Source organism: Geotrypetes seraphini, chromosome 2 (genome assembly GCF_902459505.1).
Source record: "Geotrypetes seraphini chromosome 2, aGeoSer1.1, whole genome shotgun sequence".
In the NCBI taxonomy this organism is placed as follows: Eukaryota; Metazoa; Chordata; class Amphibia; order Gymnophiona; family Dermophiidae; genus Geotrypetes; species Geotrypetes seraphini.
Window position 1 is genome coordinate 472,535,664 of NC_047085.1, and position 24,433 is coordinate 472,560,096.

The 24,433-nt window shown below is 44.3% G+C and overlaps 1 protein-coding gene across 10 annotated transcripts in view; it reads left to right on the forward strand.

Moving 5' to 3' along the window:
- Nucleotides 1-24,433, forward strand: part of PRKAG2 (protein kinase AMP-activated non-catalytic subunit gamma 2) — a 642,927-nt gene that overhangs the window by 515,279 nt on the left and 103,215 nt on the right. For all 10 annotated transcript variants that reach the window (XM_033931676.1, XM_033931673.1, XM_033931675.1 and 7 more), the window contains one exon: nucleotides 798-856. In XM_033931676.1, the coding sequence (XP_033787567.1) occupies nucleotides 798-856 (59 nt within the window). The remainder of the gene's footprint in view (nucleotides 1-797; nucleotides 857-24,433) is intronic.

The window sequence follows — 24,433 nt, forward strand, 5'->3', positions numbered from 1 at the left end:
TATGATGATAGGATAGAAAATGTATTGGTTGGTTGATATTGTAACTATGAAAGGGGGGACTTCTGAGGATAAGGAGGTGGCTCTGTATAGACAAACAATCCTTTAATTGTACCATTTCCTAAAAAACATTATTTTATGGCAGTGTATCGCAAACTGTGTGCCTTTTGAGATTTCAAGGTGTGCTGCGGCATACTGGGGAGCAGGAGAGGTGCCGACGTCAGCTGACTGCCTACAGGACATGCCTCTCGTGACAAGGGGCACGTCCTGCAGGCAATCAGCTGGCATTAGCGCCTCTCCTCTCTGGCCTTCTTCGCTGCTGGCACCCCCCACTGTTGTCTCAGGTCCATGTACTTCCAGATGCCTCGAGCCACGGCCACTACGTTTATTGTGTCGTGGCTTGAGAAAGTTTGCGGGCCACTGTTTTATGGTAATGTAGCCCTGTTAAACCAGAGAGCATATTCTTTTTAGAAACAAATTTCCTAATCTGAAAAAATATAAAAGGGGATATTGGCTTATGCAGCACTTACTACCATCTCTTTTTGATCAGTGACTACCTTATAAAGAACTGGGAAAAAAGAAGAACAAAAAATCATTTCAGGATCATCTCTCATTTGCCTAATGCACTGATCCCTGGGTAGACAAAGGTATGAACTGGGGGCGGAAAAGGGGGAATTTTTTTTTTTTTTTTTTTTTGCATCTTTTACATTACTATACTATCTGACAAGACGTAGCGAGACCCTGCAACAAGAATTACACTAATGAGTTGGATCTGCTAATTGCTTTAAATTTTCTTGCAGGAATGTTAACAATTACAGATTTCATAAACATATTGCATAGATACTACAAGTCTCCAATGGTGAGTATCATTGTGTTCAAAATGATTTAGAAATTTTCAGGGCAAGTTGATTTCCAGTTATTATATTGCACTATAGACAATTGTTTTGTAGTGGTGTTGCTGCTCATTATACATTATGTTAAAGGTCTCTGCCAGTCAGAGTTAATTGTTCATAGAAGGCCTTCTAAGTCTTGTAAATATAAGGTATTGTCATGTTTCTGCTGTCATAATTAAATGTTGAATTTGAATTTTTAGATTTAATTATTCACCTTTATTAAATCCAGACTCAAGGTGAGTTACAATCAGATACACAAGGTATATCCCTGCCTGAGTAGTCTTTCAATACCCGAGACAATGAAGGGTGAAGTGACTTGGGCCAAGGTAAAGGAATCTTAGTAGGAGCTGAACCCTGACTTCTCTGATTCTCAGCATGTTCATCTAACTACTAGTTGATTTTGCCACTGTAACGCATAATTGTGTTATAAAGTATTATGCTTGCTGCATGAGAGGCAAAACCAGTAGCTAATTAGAACCATTCCATTTATAAATTAGTATCTTATTTTTAATGGACAACCATCATGTATGTTGGGCATGTGTGAATGATCAATGAAATGGGCTAACCACTACAGCCATCACAAATTAACAATCAGTACACCTGAAGGTTGAATACAGTTATGCATAAATTGATTTTAAATCACTCTTAAAATATTGAGTATAAAATTTTATCAAATTACATAACAGGAAAGAACAGGTGACAAGACCATGATGCACAGCCACTTAAACACCAAGTTCTCACACATTTACCTGTATAACTTGATTTTTAAAACCTATAAATTAATAAAATAGAAAATACCATAGATATATGAAACAGGTCTTGGTGTGAAAAAGATCTGCAGCCATTGTTTGGAAAGAATAAAGCATCACTGCCTTAGAAGTGGATTCAAATCAAATCTAACAAGTGAGGGTTTTGCTGTGTTTGATTTTTAGTTTTTTATTTTAAGAAAAAAATTGCCAAATTACCTGTAACAGATATAGAACATGATAATTTAAAGGGTGTGTTATTTGAGTCTGAGGTTTTAGTGGGTGTGAAAGAGTTGAGGATAATTAGATTGCGTTTACTGAAGAATCGAAATCAGAGATTGATAAACTTTTTGGTGCAATTCATTCCTCTGCTATTTCGTTAGATCTTATTCCTTATCAATATTTGTCACATTAGAAGGAGGTTTTGATTCCTTTCATTGTTCATTTAGTAAATTCATCACTGAAGAGGGGATGGGTACCTACCCAATTGAAAAACGCAGTTATTACTCGTATTCCAAAAGTTGAGAGTGTAAAAAAAAGAAGAAAATAGTATGGACAGGTTTTTGGTGGGGTTTTTTTGTTGACAAAAATTCTGGAAAAAGTGGTTTTGAATCAGTTATCTGAATATGTGGACAGAAATAGGTTGTTGCATAGTAGACAATCTGCACCATAGTATTGGTTGATATTGTGGGTAGTATCCTAAGAAAAGCTGACCAAGGTTATGATGTATTATGGGTTCAATTAAATTTAACAGCGACGTTTGATTCAGTATCACATAGAAAATTTATTGACTTGAGGTAGGATTGGGGTCCACTGTTTTAGCCTGATTTATTCTTACTTGAAAGACAGGTACCAAATAGTTAAATGGAATAGACAATTGTACAGTGAGAGAAGTTTAGAGAGGGGGGTCCTTCAAGGTTCATCATCTCCCCTATTCAATTTGTATTTGGCTCCATTAGATACACTTTTGGCAAGTTGGAATATCATGTTCCATTTATTTGCAGATGATATCCAGTTTTTTTGGGGGGGTTTTGTGAAAGAAAATCAAGAAATGGTGTGGAAAGAGGTTAATGAAAAAATAGAGAAATTGTATGAGTGGTTTTGAGAACATGATTTAATGTTTAATGTGAAAAAATCAGTAGCAATGTGAGTACGACATCAGAGTAGACCATTATGGTTTATGCCTAAGATTAATGACCATAATTTTTTTTCTACCAGTATCAAAATTAAGACCTTGGAAAGATCATTAGCTGTACAAAATGGAAATTATAAGACCTTTACTAAAATATGGGGGCCATTGACATCTTTTTGTGATGATTAAACACCAGTTTTTCTATTGAAATATACACCATGAATAATAAAGAGGGGGAAGGGTTCTTATTATATTGTGTATATATTAATAATAACAATGGGGAGGGGGTTATGGGTTTATATATATACAATTGTTGTTTTTCTTGATGGATTTACAAGTGATGTTTTCAAGACTATGTATGGTTCTATTTTGTACACTTGTTGAAAGATTAAAAATGAATAAAGATTTATAAAAAAAAAAATTAAGACCTTGGGGTTTCATTGGAATAGTTCTTTAGATTTTAAATCTCAAATAGGTATAGTGGTCAAGGGTTGCTTTTTGCATTTGCGGTTTATTAAACAACTAAGATCATTTTTGATTGAATCTAATTTGGTAAAGATTTTGCATGCTTTATTTATTTAGTTTTCTATTCATTTTCCCTAAGGGTTACAGGTTGATAACTTAATAACTAGTCAATTAGATTATTGTAATTCCTTCTACAATGGATTAAGTAAGAATTATTTAGCAAAATTGCAACTAATGCTAAATACTGCTGCTAAATTGATAAGTGGGAAAAAGAAATCAGATCATGTTGCATTAGTTAATTTGCATCGGATGCCTATTACAGGGTAAATTACTTTTAAAACTTTGTTTGGTGTTTAAAGCTTTGATGTGGAATGTCCCAGATTATTTGTCAGATAAACTGAGTAAAGCTCCAACACATATTCTGTATTCATCTTGGAAGAACTTGCTTGAATTACCATCATTTGGATAAAGTAATATTGACTGGAACACGGAAAAGAGCATTCTGTTATCCTAGGCCTAACTTGTGGAATAAGCTTCTAATTGAATTGCAGTCGATGGAAAGTTTACTTGGGTTTTCGTAAGCTATTGAAAACATGGATTTTACTGAAAACTTTTGTATTGTGGAATGAATATTAAACATGGATAATAAGGAAAGTCAGAAGTATTTTATATAGTTAATGAATGGGTTTCACAATGAGGGTTGCAATATTTGGGGTGGGATCTATGGATGTGCTGGTATAATTAGTATAACAATAATTGTTGCACAATAAGATGATATTAAGTTTGTAACTTGTTATAATGAACTGTTTTTAGAATTGTAAACTGCTATAGCGATATATTAAGTATTAAAATCAAATCAATCCTCTGTTTCCAAAAGTGTCAAATATGAATGGAGAAATAACTTCATTGTCATAGATACATTAATTGTCGTAGAAACATTAAAGGACAAATAGATACAAGTCTTCAAACCAGTTACAATCTAATCCTGGCAATTAGGCTGCATTGGTGTGGTAATTTTTATTGAGTTTTATGAAAAATAGAGAGATAAGGAGCTTTAATCTCTCAATAATGGCATCTTGTTTCACCCTTGCTGCAGTTCTTAGAGGAAGTATAAACCAGTACTAATGCCATAGTGTGTTGTGTTTTTGTAGGATATCATAAAAGCAGTGTTATTCAGCTGTAACAGATGTTTTTTCTGTAGACAGCAGGAATAAGCCACACAAGTATATGTTTGATGCGAGGACAGAACTGCTTTCCAAAGTTCTGAGCATGCACAGTCTACTCAGCTGGTTTCAAAGCTAAACCCAGTTACATACATTTCAGGAGGGAGGTAGGTACTGTATACCGTATAAGTTCTGCAGTCTATGGAAAACAGCTTACAGGTAAGCAACCTGCTTTTTCTGTCGACAGACAAGATTGAGTAGACACACAAGTGGTTGATTCTCAGACTTACTGCTGCTTGGTTATATATTCACGTTTTAGAGCAGCCTGCTTAGTCAGGTGTGAGACTTATTAGTTGACGAGCACAATTGGCCAGTATTGCTTGACTAAAGGTGCTGACCCAAACAAAATAATGCAGTGAAAGTATGAAGAGAGGACAGATTGTAGTCAAATGAATTTCAAGAGGGCTATTGTAGTTGCTGTAGTTCTAATTTTAATGAGAATTCACCTTGGAGATGAGAGCAATTTGTGCTTGTTCGTTGCAAGACTTTTGTATTCAAGAGGCCTGCCGATATGTAAAGGTTCTTTTTGCAACTGCTTTCTGGTTCTGTTTAATTTGAATGAAATGAATAGTAGTGTTGACTTCTCTAAATAAAGCAGTTCTGTTCAAATGGCAGGCAAAAGCCTGTTTCTGTTATGTCCTTTCTGGATTCCGTAAGCTAGGTGTTAATCTCAACCCGCAGTCCAGGTATTGCAGAAATCTACAACTTTTCTGAGCATGTGCTCCACTCCTCTTAGCCTGAGAGCTAGTAAACAAATCCAGTTTCACTTTCTGCAGGCAATCCGTGCAGAAGTCTTTTGCAGTTGCTCTTCTATTTCGTTTCTTTTTATTTTACTTAAAGTTTGTTTCTTGGTGGCTTCAATGCCTTGAGACCTCTTCCCAGTGGTCCCCTGTCGGAGGAAAAGGCACAGTCCCGCGGTGCCGGATTGCAGCTTCACAGAGAAGTTCTGATGGATATGTGGTCCCTTCCCCTGAGAGTCTGCTGGCCGGTGACATTGTCACAGGTTTCAAGCGCAGGCTGTATGGTCTGGAGCAAAACCCACCCATGTTTCAAGTCGCAGGCTGTCTTTCCTGCCCCTGACTGCATGGATGAGGATACGTGGGGGCAGAGGTCATAGTCAGTGTCCAGCCAGCTGGCAGTTCAAAGATCTTCCACTCTGGTCATTTGGAGAAGTTTCTGAGGCAGAAAGTCCTTTCTCTCTATTCAGCTACTTTAAAATCACCGACAGGTGTGACACCACAGAGACTGTGAGTACCTCCATTATTTCCTATGGGAACTTCAGGGGTGGCTTATGATTTAAAAGTCACTTTTCACAGTTCCTGAGGGTAGGGTTCAGGTCCCCCACCTCCCCAGACTCAAATCGCTATTGTTTTTTCAGATTTTGTTTATTTTTGCTGTAAATTCGTGATGGTGGCCATCTTGGATTGTAAAATTGATCTTTTTTTTTTCTAACTTTCATTTCTGCCTAAAAAAACCCTCAATTTGACTCAAAATCAATTGGGATGGGACTCCCCAGCCCCTAATTTATTGAATTCATACATTGATTGCACCAGATCAGCGATTTGTGTGCCGTAGCATACCGGGGGAGGGGCGGGAGCTTCAGACTTGCTGTTTTTTGGGACCTCGGATTTGAGGACAGGCTCTTCTGTCCCTCCCTAGCTAACGTGTCTTTTGTGCATCACCTAGCATATGGAATCCAGAAGGGACATAACAAAATGGAAGATTAGGTTTATATCTTTGATAATCTTCTTTCTGTTAGTCCCTGGAGGATTCCATAAGACCCACCCTCTCTGTATTCAACTCAGTTGTTTGGAGTAGCCTGCTCCTTTCTGCCTCAGTTACTCTCATTACAGGCTTGAAGATTTTCCAGCCAGTTGCCAGATCCTCTGGTAAGTTTCTGTGAGTATGCACATTAACGAAGAAGGCCTTTCTTGGGTGCTCGTTGCATATTGCAGGTTAGTACTACATTGTTCTTAATGTTTTTCTGAGTTGTCTTTGTGCCTGTTATCACTTGTTAATATTTTACAGAGCAAACCAGTTCATGAATTACTTCTATTGATGGGGATTCTCCCCTGTACCCCCTTGTCATGGATTTGTTTAGGTATGTTGCTTGGCTTTGGAAAGGTGATCCTTGAGGCAGTTTCCTCATCCAAAGACGGATCCAAGGAGTTCGGCACTCAAGACACTGCACCAGCAGAGAATGTACTAAGAACTCGAATGAGATATAAAGGACGCCTGGCACCGCAACCACACCAGTCAGCACCAGCGGAGGACAGGCATCCAGCTCACAGGCAGCATGGGGGTGGAGCATATGCTCAGAAAAGTTGTAGATTTCTGCAATATCCGGACTGTGGGTTGGGTTTGAATACCTAACGTATGGAATCCTCCAGGGACTAACAGAAAGAAGATTATCAAAGGTATAAACCTTAATCTTCCATTAAAATCTAAGGTGTGAAAAGCTTTCTCTTGAGCATTGGGATGATGCTTCAGGCAAAGTGGGAGGTATATTCATGCAGAAGGGCATTACCGTAATATCTTTGGTAAAAATGTAGGAGATGACACCTGGCAGTTGTGCCTTGCAAAATTTTATCTGCTTCCCTTCTTGGTTGTATGTTCCCTTTGCAATCTAATATAATAAAATGGTAGGACGCGCATGCGCACTAAAAAAATCATGTTCCCTGGTCCCGTCGCGGAAACACGAGTGCGCATGCGCGCCTACGTCACCACAGCCTGTTCTCCACCTCGCGCCGCTACAGGCCCCACACTCGCAACTCACACATCCGCTGCAGCCTAGCAACTCCGACCACAACCTTCCCCCCTCAACCGCCTAGGAGCTGAACAGAATATGATTACCATGTTTCTTTAGGCAGCCCCGGTTGTTTACTTGGATTCAATGTCAGCATTAGGGTTCGCCGGACGCCAGCCGTGAGAGCCGGGTGAGGAAGGCCGCCGCAGCCTCACCGCTAGGTAGGGGGACAACAATCGCGCTTATGCTGAAGCCGCCGCCACGACTCCTCTCTCGAACCGCACCAGGATCGAGAGAGGAGCTGCGGCGGGGGCTTGAGCATAAGCGCCATTGTTGTCCCCCTACCTAGCCGCGAGGCTGCGGCGGCCTTCCTCACCCGGCTCACATTGAATCCAAGTAAACAACCGGGGCTGCCTAAAGAAACCGGTGCTTGGCCCGCCAAACAATTCCTGCCGTTGCCGAAATTTGCCCCACCGTTCCTTCCCTTCCTCCATCAGGTCAGTTCAGCTCCGTCTATGTTAAAAGCAGCTGCTTTGAAATTGGAGCCCTGCCGCCACCGTAACACGTTCCCTCTGCCGCGGTCCCAAATGTCAGAGAAGGGGCGGGACCAAGGCAGAGGGAACGTGTTACGGCAGTGGCAGGCCTCTGATTTCGACGCGGCTCCTTTTAACATTGGTGGATTCACTGCACCTGATGGAGGGAGGGAAGGAAAGGTGGTTGGGCGCTGTTGAGCCCCTCTTTGCCCTCAGACCCTCTCCTAACTGCTCCCTCCTGTCTCAGACCACTGGGGGGAGGTGCCTGTCTTCAGCTGCCGGGATGGAGGGAGGGAAGAAGAAAGAAGGGGCCCTGGCAAGCCAGTTATCAAAAGCCAACCATAGCCTGGGACCCCTACATGATATGAATAATGACCAGACAACAAAAGGTAAGAAAAATAATTTTATTTTCTGTTTTGTGATTACAATATGTCAGATTTGAAATGTGTTTTAAGGGAGGCTGCCGCCGCGGCTTTGGACAGAGGGTTACCATTTTCATGGGAGCCGGCCTTCAGAGAGGCTTGGGACACGGGGATGGATGCGGGAGGGGCTGCCACTGCGAAGGGCTTTGGTGGGGGAGCCAGCCAGACCGCGAGTGTGGGGACGTTGTAAGCACGGATTGGTCAAGGAGCCGCCGCTTCCGAAGCTTTGAAATTGCTCTCCCACCGTCACTCCCTCCCGCCCCGGCTCTGCCTCTGCCCCTACCCAGGTTCAAAAGCAGGAGAGGCGGTCATCTAGCACCCGTTAATCTAACGGGCTTAAACACTAGTTGCTAATAAAGATATTTAAAAAAAAAAATGTATGAGATGTCCAAAGGATGACTTTGTTCTGATGGACCTGTGTATATGGTTTGTACACTAACTCTCCTTGCTGATGTGATACCTATGAGAAAGAGAGTACAGTGGAACCTTGGTTTGCGAGCAACGCGGTTTGCGAGTGTTTTGCAAGACGAGCAAAACACTCGGCAAACTTTTGTCTCGCAAACCGAGCACCGCCCCGATAAACAAGCTCTCAGCAATGGTGGGTACCGGCCTGTAGGTGCTGCAGCGCTTTCAGCGTGGTGGCTTCCTTCCCTCGGGGTCCCCGTGCGGCTGCCCTCCCGCTTTGGCCGATGCCTCTGCCGTCCGTCAGCGCCTACTGGCTCCCGATCCAAGCCGGCCACCATCTTGTACGAGCATGCGCACAACTGCTCCTCTCCTGAGCCAAGCCAGCCGCTGTCCCGACAACATGCTCACCATGTACAAGCACGCAGGACGTGGTGAGTGTGTTGTCGGAGCAGCAGCTGGCTTGGCTCAGTAGAGGAGCGGTTGTGCGCATGCTCGCACAGGATGGCGGCCGGCTTGGATCAGGAGCTGGGAGGCTCTGACGGACAGCAGAGGCATCGGCCGAAGTGGGAGGGCAGCCGCACGGGGACCCCGAGGGAAGGAAGCCACCACGCTTAAAGTGCAGCAGCACCCACAGGCAGGTACCCACCCCTGGGCCACCATAGCAAACCTTGGTTGTGGAATGAATTGTTTGAGTTTACATTGTGGCCTATGGGGAACTTTGCTTTGATATACGAGTGCTTTGGCTTAGGAGCATGCTTCTGGAACAAATTATGCTCGTAAACCAAGGTACCACTGTATTTTTTCCAAGTCAAGAATTTGATATATTGCTTCTAGATGCTTTAAAAGGAAAGCCACTGCTTTCCCTGGTATCAGTAGCGTGGAATGTTGCTACTGTTTTTGGATTTCTGCCAGGTACTTGTGACCTGAATTGACCACTGCTGGAAACAAGATACTAGGCTAGATATACTATTGGTTTGACCTAGTATGGCTAATCTATTCTTATGATCTATGGAGTGTCTATTGGCGACCATTTATAAGAGAAAAGGTACGAGGCAGTGCTGGGGAATAAGCCATGATGAGGGGAGATAAGGTCAAGAGAACAAGTTGTAAGTTTTGGTTGAGAAGTTCAGTGAATATAATCAGACTAAGAATTGAAAAGAAATGCCAACAGCTGAATGATAAGCTAGTGCAATCTGAGGTAATGGAAGGAATTAATAGAATTTGAGTAGGCAGTAGTGGGAGGGGGCTACATAAGGAGTCGGGATCAGAGCATTGGGAAACAGGTTGAAGATAGATTTCAGCTGGTCTACTTGTCAATGATGGCAGAAGCAAGAGGTGGGGGGGTTGGAAAGGGAGATGGGTTGCAGGAACTTGCGGCAACCATTCTTTTACTTTGGTGACTGCGGGGCAGGAACATAGAATGATCACTCCTGTCCTGCCTCATCGCTTGGCCACCAGGGACTTAAGGTAGGCCTGCAGGGGGACTGAGAGGGGAGGAGGGGGGCTTGTTAGTTGTAGAGGCAGTGTCACTGTGAGGGAGGGATCATAGAAACATAGAAATAGACGGCAGATAAGAGCCACGGCCCATCTAGTCTGCCAACTCCAATGACCCTCCCCTACCTTTCTCTGTGAATAGATCCCACATGTCTATCCCATTTGGCCTTAAAATCAGGCACGCTGCTGGCCTCAATAACCTGAAGTGGAAGACTATTCCAGCGATCAACCACCCTTTCAGTGAAAAAGAATTTCCTGGTTTCCCCGTGCAGTTTCCCGCCCCTGATTTTCCACGGATGCCCCCTTGTTGCGGCGGGACCCTTGAAAAGGAAGATATCTTCTTCCACCTCGATGCGGCCCATGAGATACTTGAATGTCTCGATCATGTCACCCCTCTCTCTGCGTTCCTCGAGTGAGTACAGCTGCAACTTATCCAGCCGTTCCTCATACGGGAGATCCTTGAGTCCCGAGACCATCCGGGTGGCCATTCTCTGGACCGACTCCAGTCTCAGCACATCCTTACGGTAATGCGGCCTCCAGATTTGCACACAGTATTCCAGGTGGGGCCTCACCATGGATCTATACAATGGCATAATGACTTCAGGCTTACGGCTGACGAAACTCCTGCATATGCAACCTATGATTTGCCTTGCCTTGGATGAAGCTTGCTCCACTTGATTGGCAGTCTTCATATTCTCACTGACGATCACCCCTAAGTCTCGTTCTGCTTCAGTTCTTGTTAGGATCTCGCCATTAAGGGTGTAAGTCTTGCATGGATTTTGGCTGCCCAGGTGCATGACTTTGCATTTTTTGGCATTGAAGCTGAGTTGCCAGGACCTAGACCAGCGCTCCAGTAGGAGTAGGTCGTGCATCATGTTGTCAGACATTGAATTTATGTCTGTTGTGCTTTTGCCCACTACATTGCTTAGTTTGGCGTCATCGGCGAATAATGTTATTTTACTTTGCAGGCCTTCTGCCAAGTCTCTTATAAAGATGTTGAATAGGATCGGGCCCAGGACCGAGCCCTGCGGCACTCCACTGATTACCTCCGTCATTTCGGAGGGGGTGCCGTTCACCACTACCCTCTGAAGCCTACCTCCAAGCCAGTTCCCAACCCATTTCGTCAATGTGTCGCCCAATCCTATAGAACTCATCTTGCTCAGCAACCTGCGGTGTGGTACGCTATCGAATGCTTTACTGAAGTCCAGGTATACGATGTCCAGGGACTCCCCAACATCCAGCTTCCTCGTCACCCAGTCAAAGAAGCTGATCAGGTTGGATTGGCAGGATCTCCCCTTAGTAAATCCATGTTGACGGAGATCCTGTAGATTCTCCTCGTTCAGGATCGTATCCAATTGGCGTTTGATTAGAGTTTCCATTAGTTTGCACACTACTGATGTGAGACTCACCGGTCTGTAGTTTGCTGTCTCCATCTTGGAGCCTTTCTTGTGGAGTGGAATGACGTTAGCCGTCTTCCAGTCCAACGGGACGTTACCCGTACTAAAGGAGAGATTGAAGAGCGCGGATAGCGGTTCCGCCAAGACATCACACAACTCCCTGAGCACCCTGGGGTATAGGTTGTCAGGCCCCATTGCCTTGTTAACCTTAAGCTTTGACAGCTCACAGTGGGTGTAAACTCGAAATTACTAAACAGGTCTTCTGCGTCAACCCTTGTCTGTAGCTGAGGGCCGAGTCCTGGCACCTCGCGGGTGAAGACTGAGCAGAAGTATTCATTTAACAGTTGAGCTTTTTCCGAGTCCGCTTCTACATAGTCTCTGTCTGGTTTCCTAAGACGTACTATCCTGCCTGAGTTCTTATTTCTGTCACTGATATACCTGAAGAAGGATTTAGCTCCTTTCTGGATGTTCTTCGCTAGAGACTCCTCCATGCGGAATTTGGCCTCCCTAACTGCTGTTTTGGCGGCTTTTGATTTGGCCAGATAGACTTCCCTAGAGTCCTGTTTCCCTGATTGTTTGTAAGAGATGAATGCTTTTTTCTTCTCCTTGATGAGGTCCAAAATCTCCGCAGAGAGCCACTGTGGCTTATTGTTCCTTCGCCGTTTACTTACTGATTTAACATAGCAGTTTGTTGGCTTCTTGTATGGTGGCTTTCAAAGTCGACCACATTTCTTCCACGTTATCGGTTTCTGCTTGGCTTTGTAGCGCCTGGTGAACGAAGTCTCCCATTTCTTTGAAGTTTGTGTCCTTGAATTTGAGGACCTTGGTCAGTGTGGTAGATTTAGTGAAACCTTTCCTGAGATTGAACCATACCATGTTGTGGTCACTGGAGGCCAATGTGTCGCCCATTGAGACCTCTGTGACACTTTCTCCATTGGTAAGTATCAGGTCCAGTATTGCCTGATCCCTTGTTGGTTCCATCGATCATAAGTTCTGGCTCCCTGTACCACTGGACCATCAGCCCACACTACTGGAGGCCTGTGGCAGATCCGGAAAGGGGGGTGGACTTGCTGGTTGGCTGGCTGCAGAGCCAACAGACAAGGACACCTTGGGGAAGGAAGGAGGGGTCGCTTCTGCCCCAGTACTGGTAATTTAATATAAACCTTAGATTTATATTCGAGTTAACATTCCCCCCCACCCTTATTTTAGAGAAAAATGTTCTCTGTTTATATTGGCTAGGTTTATATTGAAGTATATTTGGTAAGTGATATAGTTGCTTCTATTCTATCAGAAAGTCCACAGGACCTGTTTTTAGTTAAATGACATTGGAGTTTCGAAGAAGTTTGATACTCAATGCTAAACAAGTGAATCTGATATTACAATCTTGACCAACTATTTCATCTGAGGATGTGTGTCCCTCAGAAGTGATGAGGGAGAGATGACAGTCCCTGTTTAAACAGATATGGTAGATTGAATGTTGGAACAATTAAAACAGTTTGTCCAATAGTAAAAAAAAAATGTGAAATTTTCTTCCGATTTCGACATTTGCTTCTGCTTGCAAAAATTGTAGAAAAAAAGTTGTTTTATCAATAACTTGATGTCCATTTGACGAAATATTATGTATTGGCTCATGCCAGTACAGTTTCCACAGGGCACATAGCACAAAATCTTGATTAAACTTTAGATGAAGTTTATCATGGTTTTGATCGTGGTCTGAGATAGCTTATGGTGTTTTTCGATATATTTGCAATGTTTGATACCTCAGACCACAATATACTGTTGAGTAGATTAGGTGCATGTAGCCTTGCAGGAACCGTGCTGTCATGGTTCAGTAGTTCTCTTAAAAATAGAGTGCAAGAAGTATGGGTAGATGGATGTTTTTCTGAGCGGCATCCCTTGAGAACAGGTGTACTGCAAGGGTCTGCCCTTTCATCAGTTTTGTTTAATTTACCATTCTTGACTTTTCTAGTACAACTATCCACTCGGGTGAAGAGCCTGGGTGTGATATTGGATTCAGCTGACATTTCATCCATATTTGTGTCAGGTAATATGGAAAACTTACTTTAAATTGAGAATACTAAGCGAACTTTTGGGGGAATACCAGCTACTTGTCTGCATGCTTTACAAATTCTTCTGTGATACTACTGTTGTATGATTTATCTAAAGTTGACCATGGTTCCTGGTTACCAATAGAATATGGAGTGAAACTTAAACTATAAATGTTGGTTTATTTGAGTTGACAACAGCTGTCTCCTGAATATTTGCAGATAAGCTTGAAAGCTTACATGCCTTCATGGACACTGCGTTCTGCTACCACAAATGGACTTCTTGTGCCTTCTAGCCAACAAATGCATTTATAGTCTGTAAGGAAGAGTTCCTTTTCATAAGCATATCCCTTAGAATGGAATAAGCTCCCTGTGACTATTTGACATCAGAATTTGCATGTATTTAAAGACACTATTAAAATGTCACCTATTTTGTATGACAGCAGCCCATTGAGGTTTCAGCATTTGGACTTCTTTATATTTTGCTGGGTTATATATTATGTTTTTGTATGTTTGTTATATGTAAATTTTTGTTATCTGCCGTGGATAAAGGTGGAATATAAATTAATAAACATGTCTGAGTATAAATTAATAAACAAACTGAAAAATTAGTGAAATGGAATAAAATTGAGCAGGTGGAAAAACTGGTAAAAAGATACATCCAGTTCAAAAATATGCCAAATATTTTTCTTCTCTACCGCAAATCTCAGCTAGGATTCAATGCAGTTTACAACAAGATTAAGAACTCAGGACATGAACATTGAATGAAGGATAGGAGGTTCCAGAGAAAAAAGCTCCCCCCCCCCCAAAATAAAAAAAACAACCCAAAACAACAAATGTCCAAATGCATTTTGATTAGACAAGGAGTTGCAGTTTCTGTAGCATAGAAATTTAAATGTGAGGGGTATTCAATAATTTATCTACCTCAGGAAAGAAGTTGTTTCCATAGGCCGTCCAGTGTGAGGGTCATCTTCAATGGACTTTCTACCCTACTTAAACTACTTGCTCCAAAATATTATTTTGTAGGATGACGGGGTAGACTCACCATAAACTGCAGTCGTGAGTCCATGGATCTCCTTTGGCTTTTTCCCTTCTTTTGTGAGAAATGTTATTACTGAATGCTGCTCCAAATCTAGCAGTTTGTTACTTGGTTCGCCCGAGGACTCGCATACTATCTCTTGGAATGTTAGACTCGCATTGAGTGCAATTGTGCATGAGTAACCTTGAGACAAATCACAGACTTGTTTCAACATGCTTGCTATTGTCTTCCATACTCAGGTAGACAAATTATTGAAAGCCCTCATATAGTGAAACATGGCAGTTGGGAATTGCTCCTTTCAAACTGGCTCTCTTTTTCTAGCCTCACAACTCCCAAAATCGCCCCACCTTAAAAAAAAAAAAAATCTATGCCCTCCCCCTTAAGTTGTGGTGAATTGAATTTTTTCAGATTATATTTTTCTTTCATTTCTACTGCAAAGCATTCTGACTAAATTTAGTACCGTTTTCTTATTGCTTACTACATTACTGCCAATTAATATCTTGCTGTGGGCAGAGCTAAATAAGGTCCTTGGGCAAACTAGGAACATCACTATGCGTTATTACTGAATGTCTGTTTTTATGCCTAATTCAATTTAAAATATTGGTTTGAGCTCAAAAGGCACTTTACACAGAAACTCCACTGTATTTTCCTCATTAATTTCTTATAAACCAACTGCAGTAGGTTACTTCGGTGTCAGGTCAAGAGCGCGCCGGGACAAAGGCGTGCGCACCGAAGAAAATGACTGTTTTAAAGGGCTCCAACAGGGGGTGTGGGGGGAAATCCCCACTTTACTTTATACAGATCGTGCCGCGTTGTGGGGGGTTTGGGGGGGTTGTAACCAGTGTTCCCTCTAAGCGGGCGGGTGTTGTGAGCAAACTTTTTTCACTGTGAGCTAAAAATATCGGGCGCCAGCAAGTTATGAGCCAAATAAATATGTTGCTTTCTACCACAGAACTTCCTTACGTTTGTATGGAATCTATCCCCTTTCAACTTTAGAGAGTGCCCTCTCGTTCTCCCTGCCTTAGCTACTAAGTCTATTCCCTTCAGTACCTTGAATGTTTCTATCATGTCCCCTCTCAATCTCCTCTGCTCAAGGGAGAAGAGGCCCAGTTTCTCTAATCTTTCGCTGTACGGCAACTCCTCCAGCCCCTTAACCATACGTGACAAAAAATCAATTCATGTAGCAAATGCTACATTTATCTTTTGGCATGGCCCATCATGTAGCAAATGCTATAACTGATGGGCCATGCCAAAAGATAAATATATATATACTAAAAAATAAAAAATAAAAATAAATATATACTAGGAGTAAAGGGGCATGCAATAAAGCTTTTAAGTAGTAGATTTAAAACAAACCTGGGAAAATATTTTTCATTCAACATGTAATTAAAAAAAGATTTGGATAATTTCCTTAAAAAATCTGCATGACATTATTAAGATGGACTTAGGAAAGCCCACTGCTTATTCCTAGAATAAACAGCATAAAATCTGTTTTACTCTTTTGCACTGTTGTGCTTTCAGCAAAATGTTTTAAACACAAAAACAGAAAATCACATGCACAGGCATTAGGTCACCCAGGCATCTAGAATTAGCAATCTTGCACAGCCAGCCTATGATTGACAGGAGCTGCCAAATCACATTGAAAAGGATGATAAGGAAGGCAGATAAGAGATGGTGGAAGGAAGACAAAACGAAAAGGCAAGAACAAAACTGAAGTAGAAACGAGCCAAACATACAGTATAGCATACAAAAAATGTATGTTTTCCTTTGGCTTCCAAAAACTGATTGGCATCCAAGTTCCCTAAAGTTTCACACAGTCATCTTCTAATAATGTCACCATATACAGTTGGCTTGCCAGAAATATGTTTAGGATGCCACTGCAACTCTACCAACAGCATATTAACTTAACAGTGTAGCTTCAAAATAACTGCATCTCTATCCTTCCCTCCCCCCTGTGGTTTTTAGCATATCTCTCTTCTCATTTCCTCCACTCAGATCTGATCATTCTCTGCTCTCTCTTCCCTTTTCTTCTCTGGTCTTCCTTCTCTATTTTCTGCCTCCATCTAAATTAAATTCTTTCTTACTATTTAGTCCCGTTTCCCTCTTTTCACTGTGTCTACACACAGCTTGTCACCCCTTTCCCTCACCCCTCCATTATCTTACTATTTTCTTCCCCCTTTATTTATCTCCTCCTTCCATCCAGTATGTGTTCTTTCCCCACTTCCATTCAGCATCTGCTCTCCCTTCTCAACTGACATCCATCTGCCTTCTGCTCTCTCTCCCTTCTTCTCACTTCCATCATCTGTCCCCTTCTCTCTCTCTCTCATCTCCTCCATTCCATCATCTGCCCCTTCTCTCTCTCTCTCTCTCTCCCCCCCCCCCCAACTTCCATCATCTGCCCCCCTTCCCCTCACCTTTGTGGGTCACTTTCTTTCCCCTGAGGGTGGCTCATGTCACAGGGGAAGCTTTGGCCGAGCAGAACCGCTTGATTGACAGTGGAACTTACTTGATTGATGTCGATGCTGGGGCCCGTTGCCGTTTGAAGGAAAAAAAAAAAGGTGGAAAAAAGGAACCTGTAAAGGCGAGAGGAAGGGAAACCTCCAGGACAGCTGCTTTTTGCCCTCCTTCAGCGGCCCAAGAGTTCAGACCAGCAGCGGCAGCTCTGTATGCTTTTAACTTCGGCACAGAGCTGCCCCTAATCAATAGTTTAGCGCGGTTTCATGAGGCAGCCTCGGGGCCTTTGATAGCCGGCCCGCTTCGATGATGCGATGTGGGCCGGCCTAGCAAAGGCCCCGAGGCTGCCTTATGAAACCGCGCTAAACTATTGATTAGGGGCAGCTCTGTGCCGAAGTTAAAAGCATACACAGCTGCCGCTGCTGGTCTGGAGGTGCGGAGACAAGGCAGGAGGCAAACGCGGTGGAAGGCAGGAGTCCCGGCGAAGGCAGGAGTCCCGGCACAGCGACTACAACAGGAAGTTGCAAGTCAGCTGACGCCGGCCTTTCGTTGCGGCGGGGACCGAATCCTTCGCGGACCGGCAAGATTTTGTTTGCGGACCGGCGGTTGAAGAACTGTGCTCTACACTGTGTGCGCTGTGACGAGAAACTTGTGCGCTGCGAGGTAATATTTTGTGCGCCAGCACACCCCAGCGCAGCTTAGCGGGAACACTGGTTGTAACCCCCCACATTTTACTGAAAACTTCACTTTTTTCTTAAAAAACAGGGAAACAGTTAAGTTTCCAGTATAATGAGGGCGGTTACAAGCCCCCAAACCCCCCACAACGCCGCTGCGATCTGTATTAAGTAAAGTATGGGGGGGTCCCCAACAAAACCCCCCCGTCGGAGCCCCTAAAAACACTCTTTTTCTTCGGCGCGTGCTTCCATCTTGCGCTCAGTTGTCGGCGCGCGCCTTTGTCTTCGGCGGTTTTGTCCATGAACCGGTTACTTCAGTCTGTTTGAACATTGCCTCGTTCTTCCTCATCCTTGTCTGTTATTCTGCATGAGCTGCTGCGAGCCAAACAATCACTTAAGATTTAGGACTCCATTAAAAACCCATTTGCGTTCCTTTGCTTATAGTGTATAGAGTGCCTGATATCAGAGGATTGTAGCAGCTGGATTGGCTGTATGGATTGTCTATACAAAATGTATTTTTTGTAAAGGTGTTTTATTTATTTTTAGATTTTTACGTGTGATGAATTGATCTCTATATGTGTCATTACTATTCCATGTAAACTGAGTTTTCTCATTTCTCTTTATTTTGTATTGTACACTGCTTCGTCGAGCTTTAAGGAAAGCAGTATAGCAAAATCAAATAAACCATACTTGGGGCCCAAAGTTTAGGGGAGCCCTGTCAGATGTACTCAGGATAACACTGACCAACTGTCTAGATTTTTTTTTTCAGGATTCTGCTGACTTTTTGCAGTCATGTCTGGATGCTAGAAGGATGGTTAATATGTCTGTCCATTTTTCAGAGTTTGAAAAGCTCAGTAGTTGCCCAGCTTTTTATCCCAGTGACTGTATTATCTATCTTGCCTCATCTATATACGGTGTCAGGTCAAAAGCGTGCCGGGACAAAGGCGCGCGCAGACAATTGAGCGCAGCGTGGAGGTGCGCACCGCAGAAAATTACTGTTTTTAGGGCTCCGACGGGGTAGGGGGGGCGTGGGGGGAACCCCCCCACTTTACTTAATAGAGATCGCGCCACGTTGTGGGGGCGTTGTGGGGGGTTTAGGGGGTTGTAACCCCCCACTTTTTACTGAAAACTTCACTTTTTCCCTGTTTTTAGAGAAAAAGTTAAGTTTACAGTAAAATGTGGAGGGTTACAACCCCCCAAGCCCCCCACAACGCCGACGCGATCTCTATTAAGTAAACTGGGGGGGCTCCCCAACAAAACCCCCATCGGAGCCCCTAAAAACTGTAATTTTCTTCGGCGCGTGCCTCTGTCTTGCGCTCAGTTGTCGTCGCACGCCTTTGTCTTTCGCGGGGTTGTCTATGAACCCTATATACAGTATCTCATCTTTGTTTACTCCATTGGCTACCTATTAAGATGTTTAATTGTTTTGTATGAATGGCATTAGCATCATCTCTGAATATTATAATGTTTTACTATTAAGCTGTTTCATTTGTATTTCATTTGTTTTATGCTGTCTGAATCTCTACAGCGGGCTCCGTCTCTGGCAGTGTTCAAGACCCAGTTAAAAGCCCACCTCTTTGAGTGCTTTTGACTCCTAGCTCCTCTCACCTTGGCTTCTGCATCCCAAACCCTATATGTCATGTCTGTCTGTCTGTCTGTCTAAGTTAGAGTGTAAGCTCTTCTGAGCAGGGACCATCTATAAATGTCAAAATGTACAGCGCTACGTATGCCTTTCAGCACAATATAAGTGATTAGTAGTAGTAGTAGTAGTAGATGACACGAATATCCCAGTAATACAGTATATGATGGCAGATAAAGACCCGCATGGTAACAGTAACATACTGTAGGTCTGCCCAACAAGATAAACTCATAGCATGTGATATGATATGCCTTATAACATATTCATGTTGTATCTTGATCTGTCTTTGCTATTGTTGGGCACATCCTATCCAGCCTGTCCAGTGAGGTGGCCAGAGCTGCACCTGCCACTCCTTTCAGGTTACACCCCTTCATGATCAAATACTGGCATCACAAATAGGACAGTCACACAATCATGGAAGAGTGGTTTATAACTTTAGTTGCAGCATAGTCATGTTCATGGACAACACTTGATTAAACCAGCAGCCCAACAGTGTTGCAGACTGACAACATTCTACTACCGCTACTATTAATTATTTCTATTTTGCTACCAGACGTATGCCGCACTGTACAGGACTTGTACAGAGTCGCAAAGAAGACAGTCCCTGCTCAAAAGAGCTTACAATCTAAACAGGCAAACAGGATGTCATGCATATAGTTAAGAGGAACGGTTAATCTGCTGGCTAAGTTGGTGGAGAGTAGGGTTATAGATTGAAGGCTATATTAAAAAGGTGCGTTTTCAGTCTGCTTTTAAACCAGGGAAGGGGCTTGTCAGACAAACTTGGGTAATTCCAGGCAAACGGGGCAGCTAGATGAAAGGAACAAACTCTGGACTTGGCAGTGGAAGAGAAGGGTACAGCTAAGAGCAGCTTATCTGAGGAACGAACGGGGTTATCTGAGAGATGTATAAGAAGAGAGGAGAGATATTGAAGGGCTGCAGAATGAACACACTTATAGGTCAGCAATAGGAGCTTGAACTGTATGCGAAGGCGGATAGGGAGCTAGCGAAGTGAGTTAAGGAGAAGGGGTGACACGAGTGTAGTGAGAAGATGAGTCATGCAGCAGAGTTTTGCACAGATTGCAGAGGGGCGAGGCAGCACTGCAGGAGACCAGTTAGAAGTAGATTGCAGTAATCTAAGTATGAGGTTACGAGAGTGTGAACAAGGGTCTGGGTAGTGTGCTCAGAGAGGAAGGGGTGAATTTTGGTGGTGATGTAGAGATAGAAGCGATGGGCCTTAGCAGTTTGTTGGATGTGCGTAGAAAATGAGAGGTCAGAATATTAAGGTTTCAAGTCGCAGGCTTGTTCTTGATCTGTCCCTGCTATTCTCAGGTCAGGTGGAGACCAAGCTGCCTTAATGACAGATTTTAAATTACTCCCAGTTATTTTTCTTTCTTTTTTATTATACAGTGGTGCCTCGCATAACGGACGCCTCGCACAGCGAACGCTGCGCACAACGAACTTTATGTCTTGATCCGTACAACGAACTTCGTTTCACACAACGAAGTCGCCCGAGCTGCATCCTTCCGCGCAGGCACTGCGCTTAACTGCCCTCTCTCCACCTGGTTCCCTCTTGCCCCCCCGACTCCCCGACACGATCGGGGCAAAAAGGAGCCCAAGCCCTCTTGCCCTGCCGAATCCCCAACTCCCCACACAATATCGGGCCAGGAGGGAGCCCAAGTCCTCCTGGCCACGGCGACCCCCTAACCCCACCCTGCACTACATTACGGGCAGGAGGGATCCCAGGCCCTCCTGCCCTCGACGCAAACCCCCCCTCCACCCAACGACCGCCCCCCCCCAAGAACCTCCGACCGCCCCCCTGGCCGACCCCCACGACACCCCCAACCCCCTTCCCCGTACCTTTCTGTAGTTGGCCGGACAGACGGGAGCCAAACCCGCCTGTCCGGCAGGCAGCCATCGACGGAATGAGGCCGGATTGGCCCATCCGTCCCAAAGCTCCGCCTACTGGTGGGGCCTAAGGCGCCTGGGCCAATCAGAATAGGCCCGGGAGCCTTAGGTCCCTCCTGGGGGCGGGGCCTGAGGCACATGGGCCCAACCCGACCATGTGCCTCAGGCCCTGCCCCCAGGAGGGACCTAAGGCTCCCGGGCCTATTCTGATTGGCCCAGGCGCCTTAGGCCCCACCAGTAGGCGGAGCTTTGGGACGGATGGGCCAATCCGGCCTCATTCCGTCGATGGCTGCCTGCCGGACAGGCGGGTTTGGCTCCCGTCTGTCCGGCCAACTACAGAAAGGTACGGGGAAGAGGGTTGGGGGTGTCGTCGGGGTCGGCCAGGGGGGTCGCGGATCGGCTGGGGGGGCGGTCGGGGGTTCTTGGGGGGGGGCGGTCGTTGGGGGGAGGGGGGGTTTGCGTCGAGGGCAGGAGGGCCTGGGATCCCTCCTGCCCGTAATGTAGTGCAGGGTGGGGTTAGGGGGTCGCCGTGGCCAGGAGGACTTGGGCTCCCTCCTGGCCCGATATTGTCGGGGAGTTGGGGAATCGGCGGGGCAAGAGGGCTTGGGCTCCCTTTTGCCCCGATCGTGTCGGGGAGTCGGGGGGGCAAGAGGGCTTGAGCTCCCTCTTGCCCCGATCGTGTCGGGGAGTCGGGGGGGCAAGAGGGCTTGAGCTCCCTCTTGCCCCGATCGTGTCGGGGAGTCGGGGGGGCAAGAGGGCTTGAGCTCCCTCTTGCCCCGATCGTGTCGGGGAGTCGGGGGGGCAAGAGGGCTTGAGCTCCCTCTTGCCCCGATCGTGTCGGGGGTGCCAGGGACCACATGGAGTCACCCACCGTACCACCCGATTCGGGTAAGCGCAGGTATCGGTGGGTGGCTTATTTGCGGGGGGGGGTGCCTTATTTTACATTTTTTTCTAAAAAGGGGGGGCTGTCTTATTTGATGGCCCTGCCTTATCATCGGGGAAACACGGTAGAAAAAAAAAAAAAAAATGAACAGTTAAGTCCCAGTTTTTGCCGCTGAGACTCTGCCCTCTCACTGTAAAATTAGACTCTACTTAGTCTGTCTTTAAATTTAAAAAATGTGTGTTGTTTTAAAAAACAATTATGTTTTTAGATGTATCTAAATAAAAATAATAACCAAAAATTTATCTTTTTTTATGTCATCTTAGCATATTTTATGCTACAGAACGAATTATTTTTTTTAACATGTATTGTTATGGGAAAACGCGTTTCACATAACGAACTTTTCACATAACAAACTTGCTCCTGGAACGAATTAAGTTCGTTGTGTGAGGCACCACTGTACTTGTTTTTGCTATTGATTGATTGATTGATCTAGACATAAGACATAAGAAATGCCTCCACCGAATCAGACCATTGGTCCATCCAGTCCGGTGATCCGCACACACGGAGGCCAATCCAGGTGTTCCCTGTTTACGTCCTAGGTGTTCCCTGATGAAGACCCTATTTTCCCGTATCCCTCAATGTGATTTGCAAGCAGGTGTGCATCCAACTTGCACTTGAATCCCATAATGGAGATTTCCGTCACCACCTCCTCCGGGAGAGCATTCCAAGCGTCCACCACTCGCTGTGTAAAACAGAACTTTCTGACATTAGTCCTGGGCTTGTCGCCCCTCAATTTTAGTCTATGGCCTCTCGTCCAAGTCACATTTGACAACGTCAATAATGATGCTTCTTGTTCTATTATGTCAAAACCTTTTAGTATTTTGAAAGTCTCTATCATATCCTCTCGCAGCCTTCTCTTCTCGAGGGTGAACAATCCTAGTTTTACGAGGCGTTCTTTGTAGCTCAAATTCTCAATACCTTTTACTAGCTTCGTGGCTCGCCTCTGCACCCTCTCCAGCAGAGTTATATTCTTCTTTAGGTAAGGAGACCAGTGTTGGACACAGTACTGTCCAGTTTATGAGAAAATCTTTATTGTGAACCACTTAGAACTTGTTATGGTATTAGCGGTATACAAAAATAAAGTTATTATTATTAGTCACAGACTGTAGAAGTCTGCCCAGCAGTGTTCCTGCTTCCCAATCACTGGAGCCACTTCGAACCCATCCAAATCTGTCTTTCCATAATCAGGCCACAGACCATAAGTCTGCCCTATTTTGCCATATTTGTGACACACAGAATTCCACCTCCAGTATTGGTTTTACTTCCCTACTACTGGTATTGACATCTAAGTACCAACAAGTTTTTTGTTTTGATTCCATCCTTTATTCATATAAGAATCCTTTTATGTTTATCCCACATGTTTTTAAATTACCGTATTTTCGCATTATAAGATACACCTGACCATAAGACGCACCTAGGTTTAGAGGAGGAAAACAAGAAAAAAAAATATTCTGAACCAAATTGTATACTAATATTTTAAATAAAATATACCAGGCTCAGCACCCAGCACCCCTCACTCCCTGCTAGGCTCTGTACCCAACCCCACACTCCTTGCCAGATTCTGCACCCTGTCCCCCCTCCCTGCCAGCAGCCTGATATAATATCTTTTTTGGTTTTTTTCTGTCATTTACATTTTTTGTAATGGGATGTATGAGACCTGGGAAGCCCAGGAGGGAGGAAGTGCTAGCCAGAGAGCTTAATCCCCAGAAGAAAAATAGAGGAGAGATAGGAGAGAGACAGGAACCACAGAGTTAAACCCTCAGGAGAGAGAGCTGAGTAAAGGCAGGTTCCAAGAAAAGATAGGAGCAGAGCTCACTTTGAGACTGGAGAGTGTACAGGATACTATTAGATGATACAGATCAGCAGACAAAGGAAACATTAAAAAATGACAGCAGATAAAGGCCAAATGGCCCATCTAGTCTGCCCATTCGCAGTAACCATTATCTCTTTCTTTCTCTCAGAGATATCACGTGCCTATCCCAGACCCTCTTTAATTCAGACACAGTCTCTGTTTCCACCACCTCTTCCGGGAGACTGTTCCACGCATCTACCACCTTTTCCATAAAAAAGTATTTCCTCAGATTATGCCAGAGCCTATCACCTCTTAACTTCATCCTATGCCCTCTCATTCCAGAGCTTCCTTTCAAATGAAAGAGACTCGACTCATTCGTAGGTATTTAAATGTCTCTATCGTATCTCCCCTCTCCCACCTTTCCTCTAAAGTATACAAATTGAGATCTTTAAGTCTGTCCCCATACGCCTTATCACAAAGACCACACAC